The sequence below is a fragment of the Ixodes scapularis genome, unplaced genomic scaffold, assembly GCF_016920785.2.
Source record: "Ixodes scapularis isolate PalLabHiFi unplaced genomic scaffold, ASM1692078v2 PGA_scaffold10__122_contigs__length_95168666, whole genome shotgun sequence".
Lineage (NCBI taxonomy): Eukaryota > Metazoa > Arthropoda > Arachnida > Ixodida > Ixodidae > Ixodes > Ixodes scapularis.
Window position 1 is genome coordinate 72,672,435 of NW_024609836.1, and position 17,363 is coordinate 72,689,797.

The 17,363-nt window shown below is 45.9% G+C and overlaps 2 protein-coding genes across 2 annotated transcripts; one reads left to right on the plus strand and one right to left on the minus strand.

Moving 5' to 3' along the window:
- Positions 1–2,511: 2,511 nt before the first annotated feature.
- On the minus strand, positions 2,512–11,669 carry LOC8026479 (probable RNA-binding protein EIF1AD). Its single transcript, XM_029974169.4, has 4 exons — positions 11,270–11,669; positions 9,000–9,108; positions 5,924–6,032; positions 2,512–2,832 (listed from the first exon to the last, which is right to left on the minus strand). The coding sequence occupies exons 1-4, from the start codon at positions 11,354–11,356 to the stop codon at positions 2,667–2,669; spliced, it is 471 nt and encodes a 156-aa protein (XP_029830029.3). The 5' UTR covers positions 11,357–11,669; the 3' UTR covers positions 2,512–2,666.
- A 201-nt stretch (positions 11,670–11,870) lies between these two features.
- Positions 11,871–17,122, plus strand: LOC8026480 (barrier-to-autointegration factor). Its single transcript, XM_029974170.3, has 3 exons — positions 11,871–11,965; positions 13,593–13,731; positions 16,864–17,122. Exons 2-3 carry the CDS (start codon positions 13,606–13,608, stop codon positions 17,008–17,010), a joined length of 273 nt encoding a protein of 90 aa, XP_029830030.1. The 5' UTR covers positions 11,871–11,965; positions 13,593–13,605; the 3' UTR covers positions 17,011–17,122.
- Positions 17,123–17,363: the final 241 nt, after the last annotated feature.

Consider the following 17,363-nt stretch of genomic DNA (forward strand, 5'->3'; position numbering starts at 1 on the left):
CTGTTCCATACGACATGCATAGTGCCACTTCCACATTGGACATGCACATGGCATCAAAGGGACCATGAATTTTATTTTGGCTAGCTTGGGCCCAGAACACGCTCATTGGTGACGAACTGGTCAAGTACAGTGTGCGGCCGTAAGGACACACTTGCAAAATTTGAATTCCAAACATACCTACCTGAAATTCGGCGTGCGAACATAGTTTCATCAGACGTTTTATGCGTATTTTTTTAGAGCTGAATTCTGAAATAACAAAATATATATATATATATATATATATATATATATATATAAAAAAAATGAAGGGCGTGAATTTCCCATGTTTTATACGAGCCCGTTTGTCGTCTGCACACTGGTTTATGAGCATGCTCCCGGGTGGCTCACTATTAGAGAATACACTGGCAGCATCTATGAAGTACTCCTGGAAACACTCCCAGTATGCATACAACTGGTCTAGAGGTTTTGCAGAATTTGGGATATCAAATCTATGCACTATCTACGTGAAATAGACGCTTGTAACATTGTCAGAATTATATCAAACCCATGAAAAAAAAACAATGTGCAAAAAATTGATGAGTATATATATATACATATATATATGATATTTTTGTTTGAAACGGGCGTTTTAAAAAAAAAGACGTCTTCACTGCTACGTGAATGCCGTCTTCACTATATGTTTCTTGAGCTCGGCGGATATTTGAAGGGCAAAGAATCGTCACAGTCTCATACGTAATTAACTAAAATTCGTAAATTAACTTGTTAATTATTACTTTTATGGACCATGTCACAATTGTAATTTTGAAGACAGCCGCCCTGGAAGGCTAGACCAAGTTCCGTAATTAAAAAGAAAAGCAACTATACTCTGTTTCACCCTATGATGTACCGCAGGAAAGGCTACAAGCGCGAGCCGCTTGCTCTAGGGCACATGTCGGTGGCACAAGCTCTCGTGCATTAAGAGCAGCTCCCAGTGCCATCAGCTCGCGCTTCTAGCCTTCTCTGTGGTACAACATAAGGTCGACAGTTTCTCCCCTTTCTATCCTCCGTTTCCGAAACTGAAAGTAGTAAGTGCGCCGGAAGGGCTGAACACCGACACTTGTAGAAGTGACGGTTTCATGACGTAAAAATCTTCCTGATCGTGCATCTCCCCCGCCGACAAACAATCACGAGTGAAGCTCAGAGAGCAATGACGCATTAAAAGTGAGAGCACTAAAGACTGTCCCAGCGAGTTTGCATACGTGCTGCACCCAGACAGCTGCAGTGCAGATATGAGATCATGACGATTTGTATGTCACGAAACCGTTGATTCTACAAGCGTCACATGGTCAGCGCTTCCAGCGCGCTTGGAAATTTCTGTTTCGGAATCGGAGGATAGAAAGGGGAGGAATCGTCGACGGATATCTCCAAACCAGTTGCTTTTTTTCAATTGTATAAATTGGTCTAGCCTTACGGGGCAGCTGTCTTCAAAATTAAAATTGCAACACTGCCCCAAAAAACATTAATTAAAAAGTTAATTAACGAATTTTAGTTAATTACTCAACAGATTGTGATGGTTGTTCACCGAGCTCAAGTAACATGTAGTGAAGACGACATTCACGTAGTAGTAAAGGCACCTTTTTAAAAAATGTTTTAAATAAAAAATATTACCATATATATATATACATATATACAGGGTGTCACAAAAAAATATTTACACAGTCTTTTTTACCGCAAAACTAAACTAGGCATCGCCGAACGCTCATTTTCCGCCCAAAGGTAGAGCTGGAGGTCACAACCAGATGCCAAAGTTTCAGCCCGATCCGATAACTTAATCAAAAGTTATAAGTGATTTTCTGAAAATTTCAATGGGAAAATGGCGGCCGACGGAGTTTTCGAATACATGGGGCTCTATGGCACCAGAAACCGAGAACGGGCAAAAATGGGCTCCATTTTCCCATTGAAATTTTCAGAAAATCACTTACAACTTTTGATTAAGTTATCGGATCGGGCTGAAACTTTGGCATCTGGTTGTGACCTCTAGCTCCACCTTTGGGCGGAGAATGAGTGTTCGGCGATGCCTAGTTTATTTTCGTGGTAAAAAAGAGTGTGTAAATTTTCTTTTGTGACACCCTGTATATATATATACTATATATAAACGAACATATGCAGATGAATGAACCATACTTAATCCAGTGAATCAAAGAATTAAAGTTTTACGAACCCACCGAAAGCCAAAATAAACAGCAGAGCCAGGATTTGAAGTCTGGGCCTCCCAATGTCCGTTCAGGTATGCTGGCCACTACACCACTCCAGCTTGACTTTCTGGCATTTCCTGTCTGTCTTATTAATGCACAAGAAACAAAACGTATCCAATCAGAGGTGTTCTTCAATTGTCACCTGCATATAAATGCAGGTGGCAGTCGTTCTGGGACTAGCCGATAGGTGGCGGCAGCATGTCCTCTTGCAGGCGGTTGCAACGCGGTCAATCGCATTCAAGCACAAATCTGCGAATGAGCCTGAAGGACAGCCCAGTCCCATCCCAAGGTTTCCGTCTGCCTACGGATTTACACTTTATTTTTTTGTGTGTTGAGTTGTACACAAAGTGGCCGTTGCTTGCTGGTCCAGTCTATTTACAGACTCCGCGGCGTTCCCAGGCCCCGCCACCCACCGACCGGACAAGACCAAACTCAATTCGCTTCTTCCTCCGTGGACGACGATTCACTCTCTTCGTAGACCACGCTCGGCCTGTTGGTGTTCACAAATAGGTCGTTGTCATCGTCATCGCTGTCGCTGTCCTCGGGACTGCGGTGTTCAGCGTCTCCCTTCGCCTCGCCGTCGTCAAAAGCCTTTGGCCTGGAACCGGAAGAATACCGACCTTAAGCAACTTTTCTCTCTAAGAGGCACGCCTCGACACAAACTATGCTGCCATTAGCGATGGCAATGACGGCGTACCATCAAAGGTAAAGAGCTCCTGTAAGCTAGAAAATGTTTGACAAAGAAACTATCAGCGCTGGAACCAGTGGCATATCCAGGGGGGAGGCTTATGGGGCTTCAGTCCCCTTTCCCCCTCCCCCCCAAAAAAACAACAAAAAACAAATGACTGGCTACGCTACTGGCTGAAACCCCTCTTCGTAGTTTCATAATTCCCGGTTTCACAAACTACACTTCCTGACGGCCAGACTTGTACATAACGCGTTACAATTAATGAATTACTTGTAATTGATCACATTTTACTGTAATTTTGTAACACTTCAATTACTTCCTTTAATGAGTAATGATCATTGTAATTGAATTACTTTTTGTTGTAATCAATTATAAAATTACCCTGTGATTGCCTGAAGCTGAGCAGGTTGGTTATTCATACTTGTAGATACAAGTATGAATAGTAAGACAAGTACAAAATTACCCATTAGTACAAGTATGAATAGTAAGAATACAAGTATGAATAGTAAGACAAGTACAAAATTACCCAATAGTAAGACAAGTACAAAATTACCCATTACAATTTTTTATTTTTTTGTGGGGGAGGAAGTGCTGGCGTCGGCTCTGGGCAAGGGTCAATATTTTTTTTCTTTTTCAAAACCACTAAGCACGGGACCTTGGGGATTAGTAGGCCACTTCACTATGCTTCATTTCCTGGGTATATTTTTTTTTTTTTTTTTGTACACCTGAGATTACGTTAGGGTATAAAAATGACCTTATCCAGCCTCTTGTGAGTAATGTGTTTAAACAGCACTCTTTTTATTTATTTATTTTTTCACGAAAGGGATTTGGTGCGTCGGCGTCACTCGCTCAGCTTTAAACAAAAACAATCAAGACTTTTTTTTTTAACAACTGAGCGGGAGTTTTTAAGGATTATGCTACCGTAACAAAAAAAGTTGAATGAAAAGTAATGTGGGAAGTAATCGATTACTGTAGAGTATAATTTTTTTATTACTTTTCTGAGGCTGTAATTTTAATTGTAATCAGTTACTTTTTACAGCGAAGTGTTTTAATTGTAATCGGTTACTTTTTTTCAGTAACGTGTACAAGTCTGGTGACGGCTTACGAAAGGGGCGGCCTTATGGGTCAGGCTTGGGGGGTAAAGGGGGGGGGGGGGGGTCTGCCGAGAGATGACATTACGTCCAAAACGTTGCCCGGAGGCCCTAAGCTCGTTAAACACCAAGTTGGAGCCGAAAGTTCGCGGAGCGCGCCGATTGGACGTTGGCGAAAAAAAGCACGACGTCATTGTCGTGATAGGCCAATCAGTGTGCTCCGTCAACTTTGGCCCCAACTTTGTGCTTTACGAGTTTAGAGGCCCTGATCTATTTTGTTGACCCAATATTTGTTATGTCACCCAAAACTAAACTTTTGGCTGGTGTATATCGATTTCCTCATTTAAAAAAAAAACAAAGTTGACCTTGGGGGGGGGGGGGGGGCTTTGGAGGGGTTTCCCCCCACCCCCTAAATCCGCCCATGGTTCATGAAGGTTTGCAGCGAATGCTACAAGCCATCCCAGCCAATACAGCGCTGCAAACATACTGTCGTATGTCTCATTAATACGAACCCGATCAATATTGATACCCCGCTATACAAACGGGGACCAACTGGGTAAATGCATGAACTGGACAACTCGCATTATGAGCTTTTTTCGGGAGAACGGAGGTGTCCATATAAACAAGACATCATTATATCACGTTACTACATGTCCCGCATGTCGGCTTTCCCCTCTCGAAGGTTGCGTGATGCTTGCATAGCACTTAATTGGCTTGTTTTACTCTCGGCGTCGTTTGCGGGCCCTCGCAAGGTGAAACACCGCAATGTTTTGGCCATATTTTGCAACATTATTAGGCCAACTAATATTCTACGACCACTCTAGGTTTCTACGGTTGCAAAGTAAACGTAACTGCGCATTTCAACGACCTTACCACCCGAATGTCATGGCAATTATCACGATCAACTATCCATCAACCGACGCTAAAGGCTGGTTTAAACATTCACGTTTCAGTGTGATCGACTCCATTAGGACCTCCTGAAACCGCTTATGACGAGAGCAGAGCCCTTTATGGGAGAGCTTGGCATTCTTCAGGACATGCCAACGGTCTAGCAACCACAGCTGGAAGTCACGCAACCAGTATACGGCATTCTTCCTTGGCCGTATTGTGGCATAGAATTTCAGACCCGCTCCAAACTAGGCATGCGGTGACCTGTCGCTAATGCGAGTGTCTTTGGCACCCTACATGCAATCAACAGCTCAAGCTGACTTATCTGCTAAAATTTTTAAAAAATATATGATCTTTCATTTCTTCATTTTTTGTTAAAAGCAAATTTTCGACACTTCGAAAATATATTATGTCTCAAGAATGAACACCGCCGCGAAGTCGTGCGCTCGATCGCCAGACTTCTTTCTGTTTGAGAAAGTATCATTTTGCTTAAAACCAAAAGGGGAAAAAAAAAAAAGTCTATTTGGAATTTCTGTTTTTGGAGATTGATAAAGGGATGACCGGTGCTTGGACACAGTGACCGATTGCAGGCGTAACAAAATGTCGGCGTACAAAAAACTCGTAAAACAACTTTTAACTGCAAATTTGGACTAGTGCATGCAGAGTGGAATGGCCAAAAGCAGAAGCCTCCATATTGAGGCGTCGCCAAGTCCGCTCGTTCTAGCAAGCGACGGGCTCCGCCCATCGGCCAAACTCTCTCCGTACAAAGGGCTCTGGAAGAGAGAACGCACTAGCGCCATCTATCCGGCAGCGTTGAAACACTTCCGATTTGCGCGTAACTAGACGGTTTAGCAGCATTTGGAACATCAAATCCACGTGACATCTACGAGAAACATTCTCGTACTGCGCCCTCTCGTCCCGAGCGATCGGAAGTGATTGCAATGCAGTCGATCACACCCGTGCACAAGTCTGGGAACCGGCCTGTGGGTCCGTCAGCAGACGGTCGGAGCGACGGAGCTCACCATTTGCCCTCCTCCTTGATGTACTTGACCTGCTCCCTGTAGAGGATGCGAACAATCTCGGCCTTGACCTTGTCGCCCTCTTGGATGGGTTCCACGATGACAAAGTCGCCTGGGGGAAAGCCGAGGAAACAAAACCTCCCGAGGTTTTGGGACACCACACGATCATTCGTACCTACACGCTCGAGCCGGTTCCGATATTTGCGCAGGTTGCGTCTGCAGCAAGCAAAACGACAGAAACGATCAGGACAACTGCAGTTCGTGCTCACTCCTGGAAGCTACTTCTTGGGTAGGTTGTTGCCTCCCGCATGGAGAACAGTCGTCCCGATTACTCGGTCGTCGTTGTCGTTTCGTTCGCTTTAAACGCAACCGACACAAACGTGCGAACCGGCCTTGTCGAGCACTTACCGTTGCACTCCTATTCAGCATAAGTTTGAGCGCAGCCAACGACTAGAAAACGTATGAGCGTAGACGCACAGACTAAAAGTGCAAGGGGATGATGCACGCACTGTGCTTGATTGGCTCAGCCTGTGATAGCAAATGTACGCAAAGACGACGAACGCCGTGACGTGCTTGTGGCACTGCTCGAGTGGCTCCGGTGACTCGTAATGTTAGCTGCGCTCCGACTTGGGGTGAAACGAAGTATGGGGTTCTGTGCTTTTTGGGTTTATGCCTCTTCGAATTCGGGGACGTTTTTTCCGCAGTTTTGGTGCTTTCTATGGTTATTTTCGGCGTCGGACAAAACGTCCCGAGTTTATTGAGGCTCGCGCTTAAGAAAAGGGGGTGCGGGCTTACCCGAACCCCCAGGGAACAAACGTGTAACCCGAATACTTTGTAATGTCCTTGTACCGGTAAGAGAAGGAAACCAGTTAAAGAGGCAAAGCAACGATTTTTGTGCTTTCAGCAAATACCGCCTAGAATTACTCCTTCACGTTCCTAACCTATCAAACACTCGTTAGTTTTTTCTATACGCAACTGCAGTCGCCGCAAAAAAAAACAAAAAACAGCGTAGTTTGCAGCCAGGGGGATGATATGCTGCCAATGTTCATCACAGCCATGCGCTGGGGTTGGCAGAGGGTGCGCACTGTCTTCCTGACATTGTTGGGATATAGACCAACTCATGTTTACAAACCAATCGGAACGCCCCTAGTGGACGCCACCAGCACCGCGCTCGCGCGATGGAGTGTGGGCACGAAGCTCGCTGTCACCAATGAAGAAACCATTGGAATGCAATGTTGTCGACGTCGGTATGAGTCCCCGTGCTCTTTTTCGCATTGGAATCTGCCCGACTACTTTAGCGGCCTCAGCGAAATTAACGAGGCTATAGTCAGTTACAGGTTAAGAAGGTAGCGGCAAATGCCCCTCAAAGGGAACCAGATATCCCTCCGCCACCTTTGCATCCAATAGCGTCCCACCGTTTCCGTGACGTCGCGGACAACGCGCGAGGAGGGTCTTGCCTTTCTGTACATATTTGCTTTTCGACTTTGACTTAGCATTGTGGAAGCCACGAGAGGGAGATTAGAGTTCTCCCCCACCGACGGAAACAAATACGACTTTCGGGGATTAGCTTCCCCCCCGATGGATACAAAGGCTGCTTTCAGGGGCTCGGTTCCCTCTCCGTTGAATACAAAGGTCGCTTTCTTAAAAAGTGGGATCGGAGACAAGTGGGAATCCATTGAAGCGGAACAAGGAGCGTTTCCAGTGAACTCTTCTTTCGACTGCGGAGAGATTTGAAACGGTCGCATCACACTTCTGGGAGGAGCTTCTCCTACCTTCTTGACTTGTAACCGACTATAGTTACACCGCAAAACTTTGCGTGAATAGTGTGACATGCGGATATTCATTCCGCGTGAACGCCGCAGAATGGACGCTAAAGCCTGATTCGCATGATGAGATTCTGCTCGCTCTTTTCGGTCGCGACGTCACTCGGGGTACAAAAACGTGAACCGTAACCGAGATTGTCGACATTGACACTGAAAAGCGCAAACAAAATCGGACCAAGTGAACCAAGCATAACAAGTTGGTGATGGCCATTGGTAACAATGATCAACATCTCCCTCTGTCTACTGTTTACACCGAGCCTACTTGCCCCAAGCAACCTTCAAACTTGAAAAGTCTTTTGAGGCCTGCACTTACTTCTTATCGCAATCACTGGGTCAATGTTTGGTCTATGGGCCGCTGTCGTTTGAACAAGCAGACGACAACAAGCAGAAACGTTTGAAATAGCAGACAGTCTGTATGATCAGGCGGCCGTTTGACCTTCAAGACGCACTGGACGTAGTCTGCAGGTGGTCCGTGCGGTTTTCCCGCGCTCATGTCAGAACAAAACAAATAAATCTGACGACCACAAGTATCCGTGAATTCAACCCAAAGTGCTTCCTGCACAAGCAACCATGGTCCGACGGCATCCAGCTTTCCTTTTTCACGTCACCTATCCATATTCTCGGACAAACCGAGCTGGCAGAAAACCCATAAAAACTGATCTTCAAGGCTTTCCCCGACTCTTTTGGTACAGCCCTCGTCGTGGCGTTTTAACGAGAAGGCAGGTTTTTGTCTGGTTCCTTTCACAAGAACACAGGAAATGCACATCCTCCATGGCAATTTCCGCCCACAGCCCCAGACCGGAAGTGTGCCCGACGCGCCACCACCGTGCCGTGACATAACAGAGCCAAGTTTGTGTATTCCCATCATTGCAGCCATTGGACTCAAGCCAATATCCGAATGCTTGTCCAGGAGGCTTTGATTGTCATGAGCCCCAAGCCAAGTGCTTCCACGGCGATCGTGTCCAATCCATGAACTGCATTTGAATATTGTCGTCACGGGTGCTTCATGTCAACAACAACGCGACTCACGACTACATCCTCAAGTTTTGCAAAAGAGACACTGAAAGAGGAGGTCAGTTTTTTATCCTCGAAACTATCCTCCAATTTGATGAAATCGGCACAAGGGCTACTTTTCACTTTTTATCAGTAAATACCAGCAGTCACTCTGCTAATGAGCTGGGAGGAGTTTCCCCTGAACCCGTCACAAATTATAGTGAGTGACCATAGTTCAAGAACTCATGAGCCCATTAAAATACCTCTCTTGACCCAGATGTTCTTCCGGAACTTGGTCGGCATGCTGACCAGGTATGTACTCCCCGAAGGGTCTTCGACTTCGTGGAGGTTGTTCCCCTTCCCAGACAAGATCTGAAAGTTTGGATACCAGTTCACAATAAGTAGCGAGAAGAAAAAGTGCAGTCGGGCTTATATTTACGATATGCACAGACGTCCCGGGCCGCATTAGCAATGTACCCGAAAACGGGACGCAGCTACAGTCACGGACAATGCGAAAAAGCAGCGGCAAGCGCGAAGCTTACAAGGCCCGCTGGCTGCGCTATCTGCCAGCAGAAAGGTCTACATTATCGAGACTTTGGCAGCCGTTCGGTTTTTGTCCTCACTTCCCGCTTGACCAGCTACAACCAAGTTTATGCCGATTTCGCAGAAAAGAGAGGCATTCCACGACCAAAGGCAGAGTCAGGCAAGGCTGAATCCACTCAATCGGCAGGTGGAGCGATCAGTTTTCGGGGGTTCGACAATAAGTGCGCAGAATAAACGACGACGAGCGGTTTTTACTTTATTTCACTGAGCTCTACTCCCATCGATGTTGACTCGGCAATCGTTTGCCGACCAAGTGGGGAGTAATGTAAAAAGTAACAGCCGCTGAAATGCCGCTCGTGCACACAATAGCCTCGAGGATAACTCGGTTTTCCTCTGTTAGATAGCACTGGAGGTCCTTGGAGCCGCACGCGCTTGCCTGGACTTTTTCGTGTCATCCGCAAGGGTGCAATCATCAAAATTGTGCAATTTAATGAGAGCCTTCTGGAGCAGTTAAAAGGCAACTCCGGTCAATATTTTTTTAAATTTAGGATTACGACTGTTTTCTGCTAAAGCAGTGTCCCTGAAAAAAAGGTATCATTTCTGTTTTGACATTGTGCATAGTTTTATAAATATCACAGCTCGAAGCTTGGTTTCGGGAGTCTACGGCAAAACCGAAACTATCTGCTAGAGAGGGATGGCAACACTGACCAGCTGTACGGCTGCGACGTGACGTCACCGTGGTGCTGCGGTACGCGGTACAACCAATCAACCGCAGTTCCACCGCGATGTGACGTCATGGGGTTGTTGCGCCAGTGCTCCCTGACTTAAAGCTAACATGTTTGCCGCCCGCTAAAGACCAGCTGGTCGCTTCTTTAAATTGGTTTTAGTGGAGGATGCGGCTTTACTTTGACGTAATATTTCTGTGATCATATTTCGTGCCACTAAAGTGATACCAGTCAAGAATGTTCAAGAATGAAGTGTTTGAAGATGAATCATGCCATTGCCTGTGTAAGCATCAGCGTCGATTTGATGTTTTGTTTCTAACAAGATCTGAAGACAGAAGCTTTTGAAGATCACGCCGTGCCTATGCCTGCGCAAGCATCAGCATCAATTTAGTGCTTCTGTACTAATGAGACTTCAGGTGCTACTCAGCACTTGTCTAGTGTGTCTCTCTTCTTTGTCCTCGGCCGAGTTGCGCTGTTTTTTACTATGTACCTGAACAAGACGCGTTTGTAGGAAGTGTAGCCTCTCCTCAGCGAGGAAAATTGTGCTGTGCGTGTGTCGGCCCCAATGGGCATCTGATGTCACTACTGTAGGGATGGATGTATGTTAGTGACTGTACCCTCTATAATGCATGGTAGCTTGTGCCACCTAGCCTGGTGACCAAAATAAACCAAAAGTATAACTCCTACCCCTGCCTTTCTAGTCTAATCTCCCATCTATTCAGCCTTTCTGTAACTATCACCAGGCAGTGTGGGATATCGCCAAGATGACTTTTGGGGAGATTGGGCAAAATAACTACAAACATCAAACCTGCCTTCTCCAATTTTCCTCTGGTCAAACCTAAAGTCACGTTAAGCCTTAACGATAATAATTTCTGGAGAAGGTGAACAAGGGGGGCCAAAGGACAAACCCTTTCTCCAAACACAGCTAGGTGGCTGATGCGCGACTTTTCAGTCACGCACCAGTCACCTAGCTGTATTTGGAGATGTGTGTTTGTGAACTGTCCCCTTCTCTGGGGATTATTATCGCTATTCTTGTCCAGCTCGCTTGCACCTCTGCATTGATTGCATCATCATGTTAAACCTTGTCGGCGTTACCCCATCACCCATACAAGAAATTTAGCTAGTGTAGTATGACTGCTAGCCCGAGGTCTTTAACGTGCATCAGACGGTCGCGATACACGACCACACAGCGGTAGGATGCTCGTCCAGATTGAAAGAATCAGAGGGTGCCTGAACCGTTGAAAAGACAGCTCCACAAAGCTTACCCGAACTATCAGCTGGTTGTCGGTAGGAAGGACGTAGTCTTCCAACACCTCCTTGGTCACGTGCTTGATTTTAGTGGTTTTAGACATGTTCGACTAGTAGCTTTCAAGTACCAAAATTCATTTAAAGAACTGGCAGGTGCTTCGCTACCAAAACTCGGACAGCACCGCGGAGACAGTGAATTGTCGTTACCACGTGATGGTTTGTTTACAACGTAAAATGGGCCAATTTGTAGCCGCGGCGGAATATTTCAATGGACCTCAATGAACGCTCGAGTAATAAAACAATGTTATACGTCGCTTTTAGCTTGAAGATCATGAAAACGCAAGCGTTTGTACGTGTTCGAAGGTAGCGGACCGAACGCCGCGGACACTGCACGTCGCCATCTTTGACAAAGAGAACTGGTTACGAGAGTTTTTTTGTGGACTCTAGACTCTAGTCCTGTAGTAAAGTAATTCACTTAACATATAAACAATACCTTAAATACTAGTCAATATATTATTTGAAGTATATTGAACATATTGTATTACTATTTTACTTCAATCCAACATATGACGGTTTGACATGAAAAATGAAAATACAAACACGCAGCTTTGGGTTCGAGAGTGCATCGCCATAGTTTACAAAAAGTCACGGCTCGAGAAAATAAACTTCGTTGCGACTTCTTCAAGGCACTCACGTTTACGTACGCATCAACGGTAAGTAGGCATTATTCGAAGCACACATGCCTATTTCCTCTGTTTTTAAAGCGGCCGAAATCACGGGGCACAGTGTGGGTATACTTGGCTTAGCTGTTATCGGGGGCAGACGTGGCTTCGATTTCGAATATTTGGCGTTTCAACGGCTCGTCGTTGCACCTCAACCGGCAAGACATTGAGTATGACTACGCTGTTTTTACGTGCACTTTACGGCTTTTTTCGTATTGAATCGCAAATTTTACATGTCGCAAAAGCGCATATAAGGTTCTGGCTTCTCAAACGTAGTTTCAGCTGGTAAATACGTTGTGGGAGTGAGTCTTGGGGGTTTATTGCAGGCGTTCGGTTCGATGGACGCACAAAGTTTGACGTTTTGATTTCTGCGCAAAGCCAAAATAGTTATAACGCTTTTAGATCACTATTTTTGCTTTAAGCTGCCAGTTCAGCCGTATTTCGTTTGGTTACTTTAGCTTTTATGAAGTTTGGCGATGGCAGAAATTGAGAGACAAATATAGCGTACGTGTCGCGTGTCATTCGCGCTCTGTACTGTATGGCACGACAGTAATTTCTGTATGTACCCTTAGTGGTCTAGCGCTGTTTAGGAAGCATTGCAAAGTTTTGGAGAAATTCTGGCTGCACCTTTAAAGTCATCGTTTATTTGACTTTATTGTGACCGGCGGCTCAAACTTTTGAAGGTTTCGTGAGTCATCTTCCGTCAGGTCGGGCGCGAGCGAAGCCTATGGTTAAATTTCCGTGTTCCATTGTTTTTTTGTTGTTTTTTTTGTGTGTGTCAAATTGCGAGTGTTTTCTCGAGTTTATCTTTCGCTGTCGCTGCGAGACTTGATTATTAAACGCATGGTGTTTAGCACGCAAGCGAGCTGGCGGCTTTAAACGTTCGGAGAAAAAGAAACTATAGGTCAGTGACGCCATCTTCTGTATCTTGCGTCAGTCTCGTTAAGTGGGGTGCGAGCATTAGGATTTGGGAGGTTTTCAGAGCTTATTATTTGATTGGACTAATAACTATGCTAAATTCATAAAAATAATCGCCGGTATTGGAAGAGATTTGTGCGGCTACATTTTACATTGGTGCCCTTGCAGTTGACTGTCCCATGATAGATCTTGAAAACAAGTGTTGCTTCAATAGATTTCGGTACTTTATGATGGCCAAACACCTGAATGCAGAAACGCCTGAGCTGCCCTCCTCACCCTATGAAATCTAAGGGTTCCCATCAATCGCATTACTGTGTTTACCGCATCCCCAAAAGCAGTCCCCTCCCGTTTTGCCATGAAGCGCGACAATATGCGGAAATTTAGGCAGACAAGAGTTGGGCGGGACGCCCCGACAACAACAGCTCTCGTGTTTGCTTGTGGTTTTTTTTTGTTTTTTTTTTCACTTATACGACCAATAGCAACGTCCGACGTGCTCCAGCGTTTGTGCCGTCATTCGCTGCCGCTGTTGGGACCACGTTCAATCAATGAATGGCATTGGATGCCAAACCCACCGGTCGGAGAAGCATTCCAGGCACCGTAAATCCAGTGACCTTAAAATTGGCTCCACTAGAATTTCAAGACCACTGGATCTGTTGTGCAAACAAATACGGCGCTGAAAACACCCCCCTTTTTATTTCAGCCATCGGATCAAGATGTCGTCCACCTCCCAGAAGCACCGCAACTTTGTCTCCGAGCCCATGGGTGAGAAGGCGGTGACGGACCTCGCAGGCATCGGCGAGGTTCTTGGCAAGAGGCTGGAACAAAAAGGCTTTGACAAGGTGGGTCCCGACAGATTCAGGGGGGAGGGTGAGGAGGAGGAGGGGAGGGGGGGGGGCTACGGATATGGATCACGACCAACTCTATAAAGGGCGACCAGGTCAGCTCTCCCCTCTCTACGGGAGCGCGTGTACCGGAAAATACCACGTGACCACGGCTGGGGACAGCGAAATCCGCCAGGCGCCGCCGCGTATCATCTCCAAATGCGCGCGCGGTCACACGCGACGGGCGGTGGTTGTGTTGATAAAACCCACGAGTTTGATTGTAACCTTTTCTGTCGACAACCGCATAGCTTTCTTGACATGTTCTGTAAACGGAGTAAAGCGACAGCGCTTTGTATTGCCGGTCTATTAATTAAGTTATTTATTTTTTTCCTTTGAGAAGAGCTAAGTTCATGTAAAGCCAACGGGGGGACCAATGGGAGTGCTTGCTTGTCAGTATAGCTTCGAGTCTTTTTTCTCACTTAATACGACCGGCTTTAGTTTGATACCTTTTGTGAAGAATGCACACCCAGAAATACTCCAAATTTCAATAAAAATATATTAGTTTCGGTTTTCGGATATGGCTCTTGTCCGCTCATAAATGTTTTGCCAGGCCTGTAATGAACGTACTATATTGTATACATGAAGAAAACGTATATTCAATCTCTTGAGATAATGCTGTAGGAAAGGCAAAAGCGTAAAAATGTTTAAAATAGACCATTAAAATAGGCGGACTCATAACAATGGTTAGAATAGGAGACAGAGACAAGCTGTGTATTTAGTATTATTCTTTTATTTTCACTAGGACACAGACAACTAACTTCTTTATTAGTGACGCACTACCTCGAAAACGGTGACGAATACAGTAAGCAGTATCAGATAAACAAACGACGTCTAACATGCTCATAAATAAAATATACACCCTGTCGGTAAGTTCCGCGTCATCTGAAATTCGCGAGCTCGCAACATTAAAACGTGAACATCATTCCTTCCGATGAATGACGGCTGATCCGGTACGTAGGTGTATCAGCATCACTGCATATTTAACTAAACGCTCAAAATGAGGAAGGTTATAATACAGCGTCCAACATTCGCAACACGGCGTGTAAAGGATGACGCTGTAAACTTATATGTACCACGACCTATTTTGTGTTATGAACATGAAGAGAATCTATTTTCTCATTATGCTACATAGTTTGGTGGGTAACTGGTTTGCCCTCTGCTTGGCAAGAGATTTTTTTCAGCCAGTCGTTCCGGATCTCCGTCACCGGGAACTCGTGGAAAGCGACCCCCGTCGAAGTCCGCGTGCTCGACTTGCAAAGCGGCACACAGCAGAAGACCATCACAGCCCGTCGTTTAGTTCCACTTTACCATTAACCGTTAGGCTATTTTACAGCCCAAAAAACCACGCGTCCATGTGTGCACGTGCCAAAAGACGGCCTGTACTAGCCTCCCCAAGCTTCCCGAGCGTACTAAGCAGCGGGGAAAGTGGAGATTCTAAGCAGCGCCAGCGGGAGCGGCGGGAACTAGGCGAACTAAAAAGAACTGAACAAGCAAAACAAAAAGCGGCGCGCTGGGGCAGGAGGAGGTGAGCTGGTCGCCCTTTATAGAGTTGGTCGTGATATGGATATGGATACGGGCACTGGTACTGGTACTGAAAAATGAGAAAATATTCCCAGCTTGCCTAAATTAAAATTGGGCTGGGTATGGTCTTTGGATGTGTCATGACGCTGGTTGACACACACTTGCGTTTGGCTGTAACCGAGTGCAAAGTGGAGCCTAGTGCTTCCTTGCGATTGGTGTACAGGAAAACGCTGGTGCCATCTGTGGGGTGGTCCTGTAACTGTATTTCAGTAGAGTGGAGGTTTTTCAGTATTCAATCAATCTGCCAGTTTATAACTGGGGTTTCGTGTTTCTTGGTAAATGCCGACAAACCCCGAATTAGAGCTGTCCTGGAATAACGAGTACTTCAGCTTGACAAAAAAAAAAAAAGCTCTCCTATAGATTTTTTTTTTTTTTGTCAGCTTTGGACGCAGCCTTTAATGAACTGTCCGTGAGGATTGGAATGTTTGGTTCAGAGAGCGGCGAGGACTTTGCGCAGCTCCTAGCTTGGTAGAGCTGGCTACACCTAAAATATTGGCAGGCCGAACATCCGCTTTAATTTTTGGCGAATGTGCTCTTTATGAAGTTTAGTTAAATCTAGCGACTCAAAGGTCGGTGCGACATTACTTTTCGAAGCGCGAATGCGAAAGAGAAAAAAGGGAGCGTGTGGTGCCCTTCGCCGTTTCATTGATGCTATGACCAATGTCTCCGTACCACGTGATGTCCAGTAGTTGACAAGCAGAACCAATGTTGTCTGCCGTGGGCAAGGTTTTGGTTTCGCTTTGCGATTTCCGTTTAACCAAGGTTTGCAAGAAGACCAACTTTTCGGAAAACAAATGACATAGAATTGTTTATTAGTTGTTTTGTTGACATAGTAATCTTCTGTAATCCTAGAATTTTCCAAATTGACCGGAGTTGCCCTTGAAGCGCTGGAGGGAGGCGCCGTTGGCAATTCACATCCCTGCAAACTTCTGCTCTAGTGGAGGACAACCATTCCCCACCATAGCACTGCTTGTAACATTCACATAATATTTTACGACAAGTCCTTTAGGTGGACAACTAAAGGATCGTTGGTGCGAGATTTGTTGGGAGATTTTTGATTGCTCCCGTAAGGCGACTGGATTCCCTCTCGCACGTCTACTGGCACGACACCAGGACCTCGCTAAATCCTCAACTCGGACTTCCGCACAACTTCACCGTCCTGGGAGTTTCGACGTCCGTGGGCTTTAGAGGCCTGCCAGAACGGTGCGACCGGGGATCTCTTGGAGAGCTGAGAGACGGCTTGCGTTTACAAAGAGTAAAAGGGTCTCTAGTTGCCGACAAAGTGGGAATGGAAAGACGAGAAGCTTCCTACCTTCGACGCTTCTACGTTTCTTTGCTGCATTTCGAGTGTACTTGTGCGGCCGAAGAACAAAAGGCACTAAATGCACGCTGGAAGCCGGGCGTTCGAAACGCTCGCCCAGCCATTCTTGCTCTGTCAGCGACAATAGTGAGAACGTAAAGATTGACATTGCCTCGCAGCTGGTTAAGATTTTAATGCTTTACTTTCAGGCCAGTGTGGTGCTGGGGCAGTTTTTGGTGCTGAAGAAAAACAAGGGCCTGTTTGTCGAGTGGATGAAGGACATATGCGCCGCCAACAGCAAGCAGGCGTCGGACTGTTACCAGTGCCTTTACGACTGGTGCGACGAGTTCCTGTGATGCGGTCGCGGCCCATACGTTTGTTGTACATATTAACGTTTTTAGTTCTTTTTTTTTTTTCTGCTTTGGTTTTTAACAATGAACTTAATTTAATAAATATCTGATAAATCTGTGTGTCTCCCGCTAGCTCTGTGTACAGGATGACGGTGCGACATGCAGGGAGTGGCACAGTTGGCCTGGATGCACACCTGGAGATTTTATGGGCGACTATGCCTTTTCTCGTGCTTCAACGCTGTCAAAGCTACATGAACGTTCGAATGCCTGAGGAAGTTTCGTGCACTAGCTCTCGAAGCGGTGCGGGAGGCTTTGGCACTGCGAGGCCATGCTAGCCTGGATGACTTACCACAAAATGG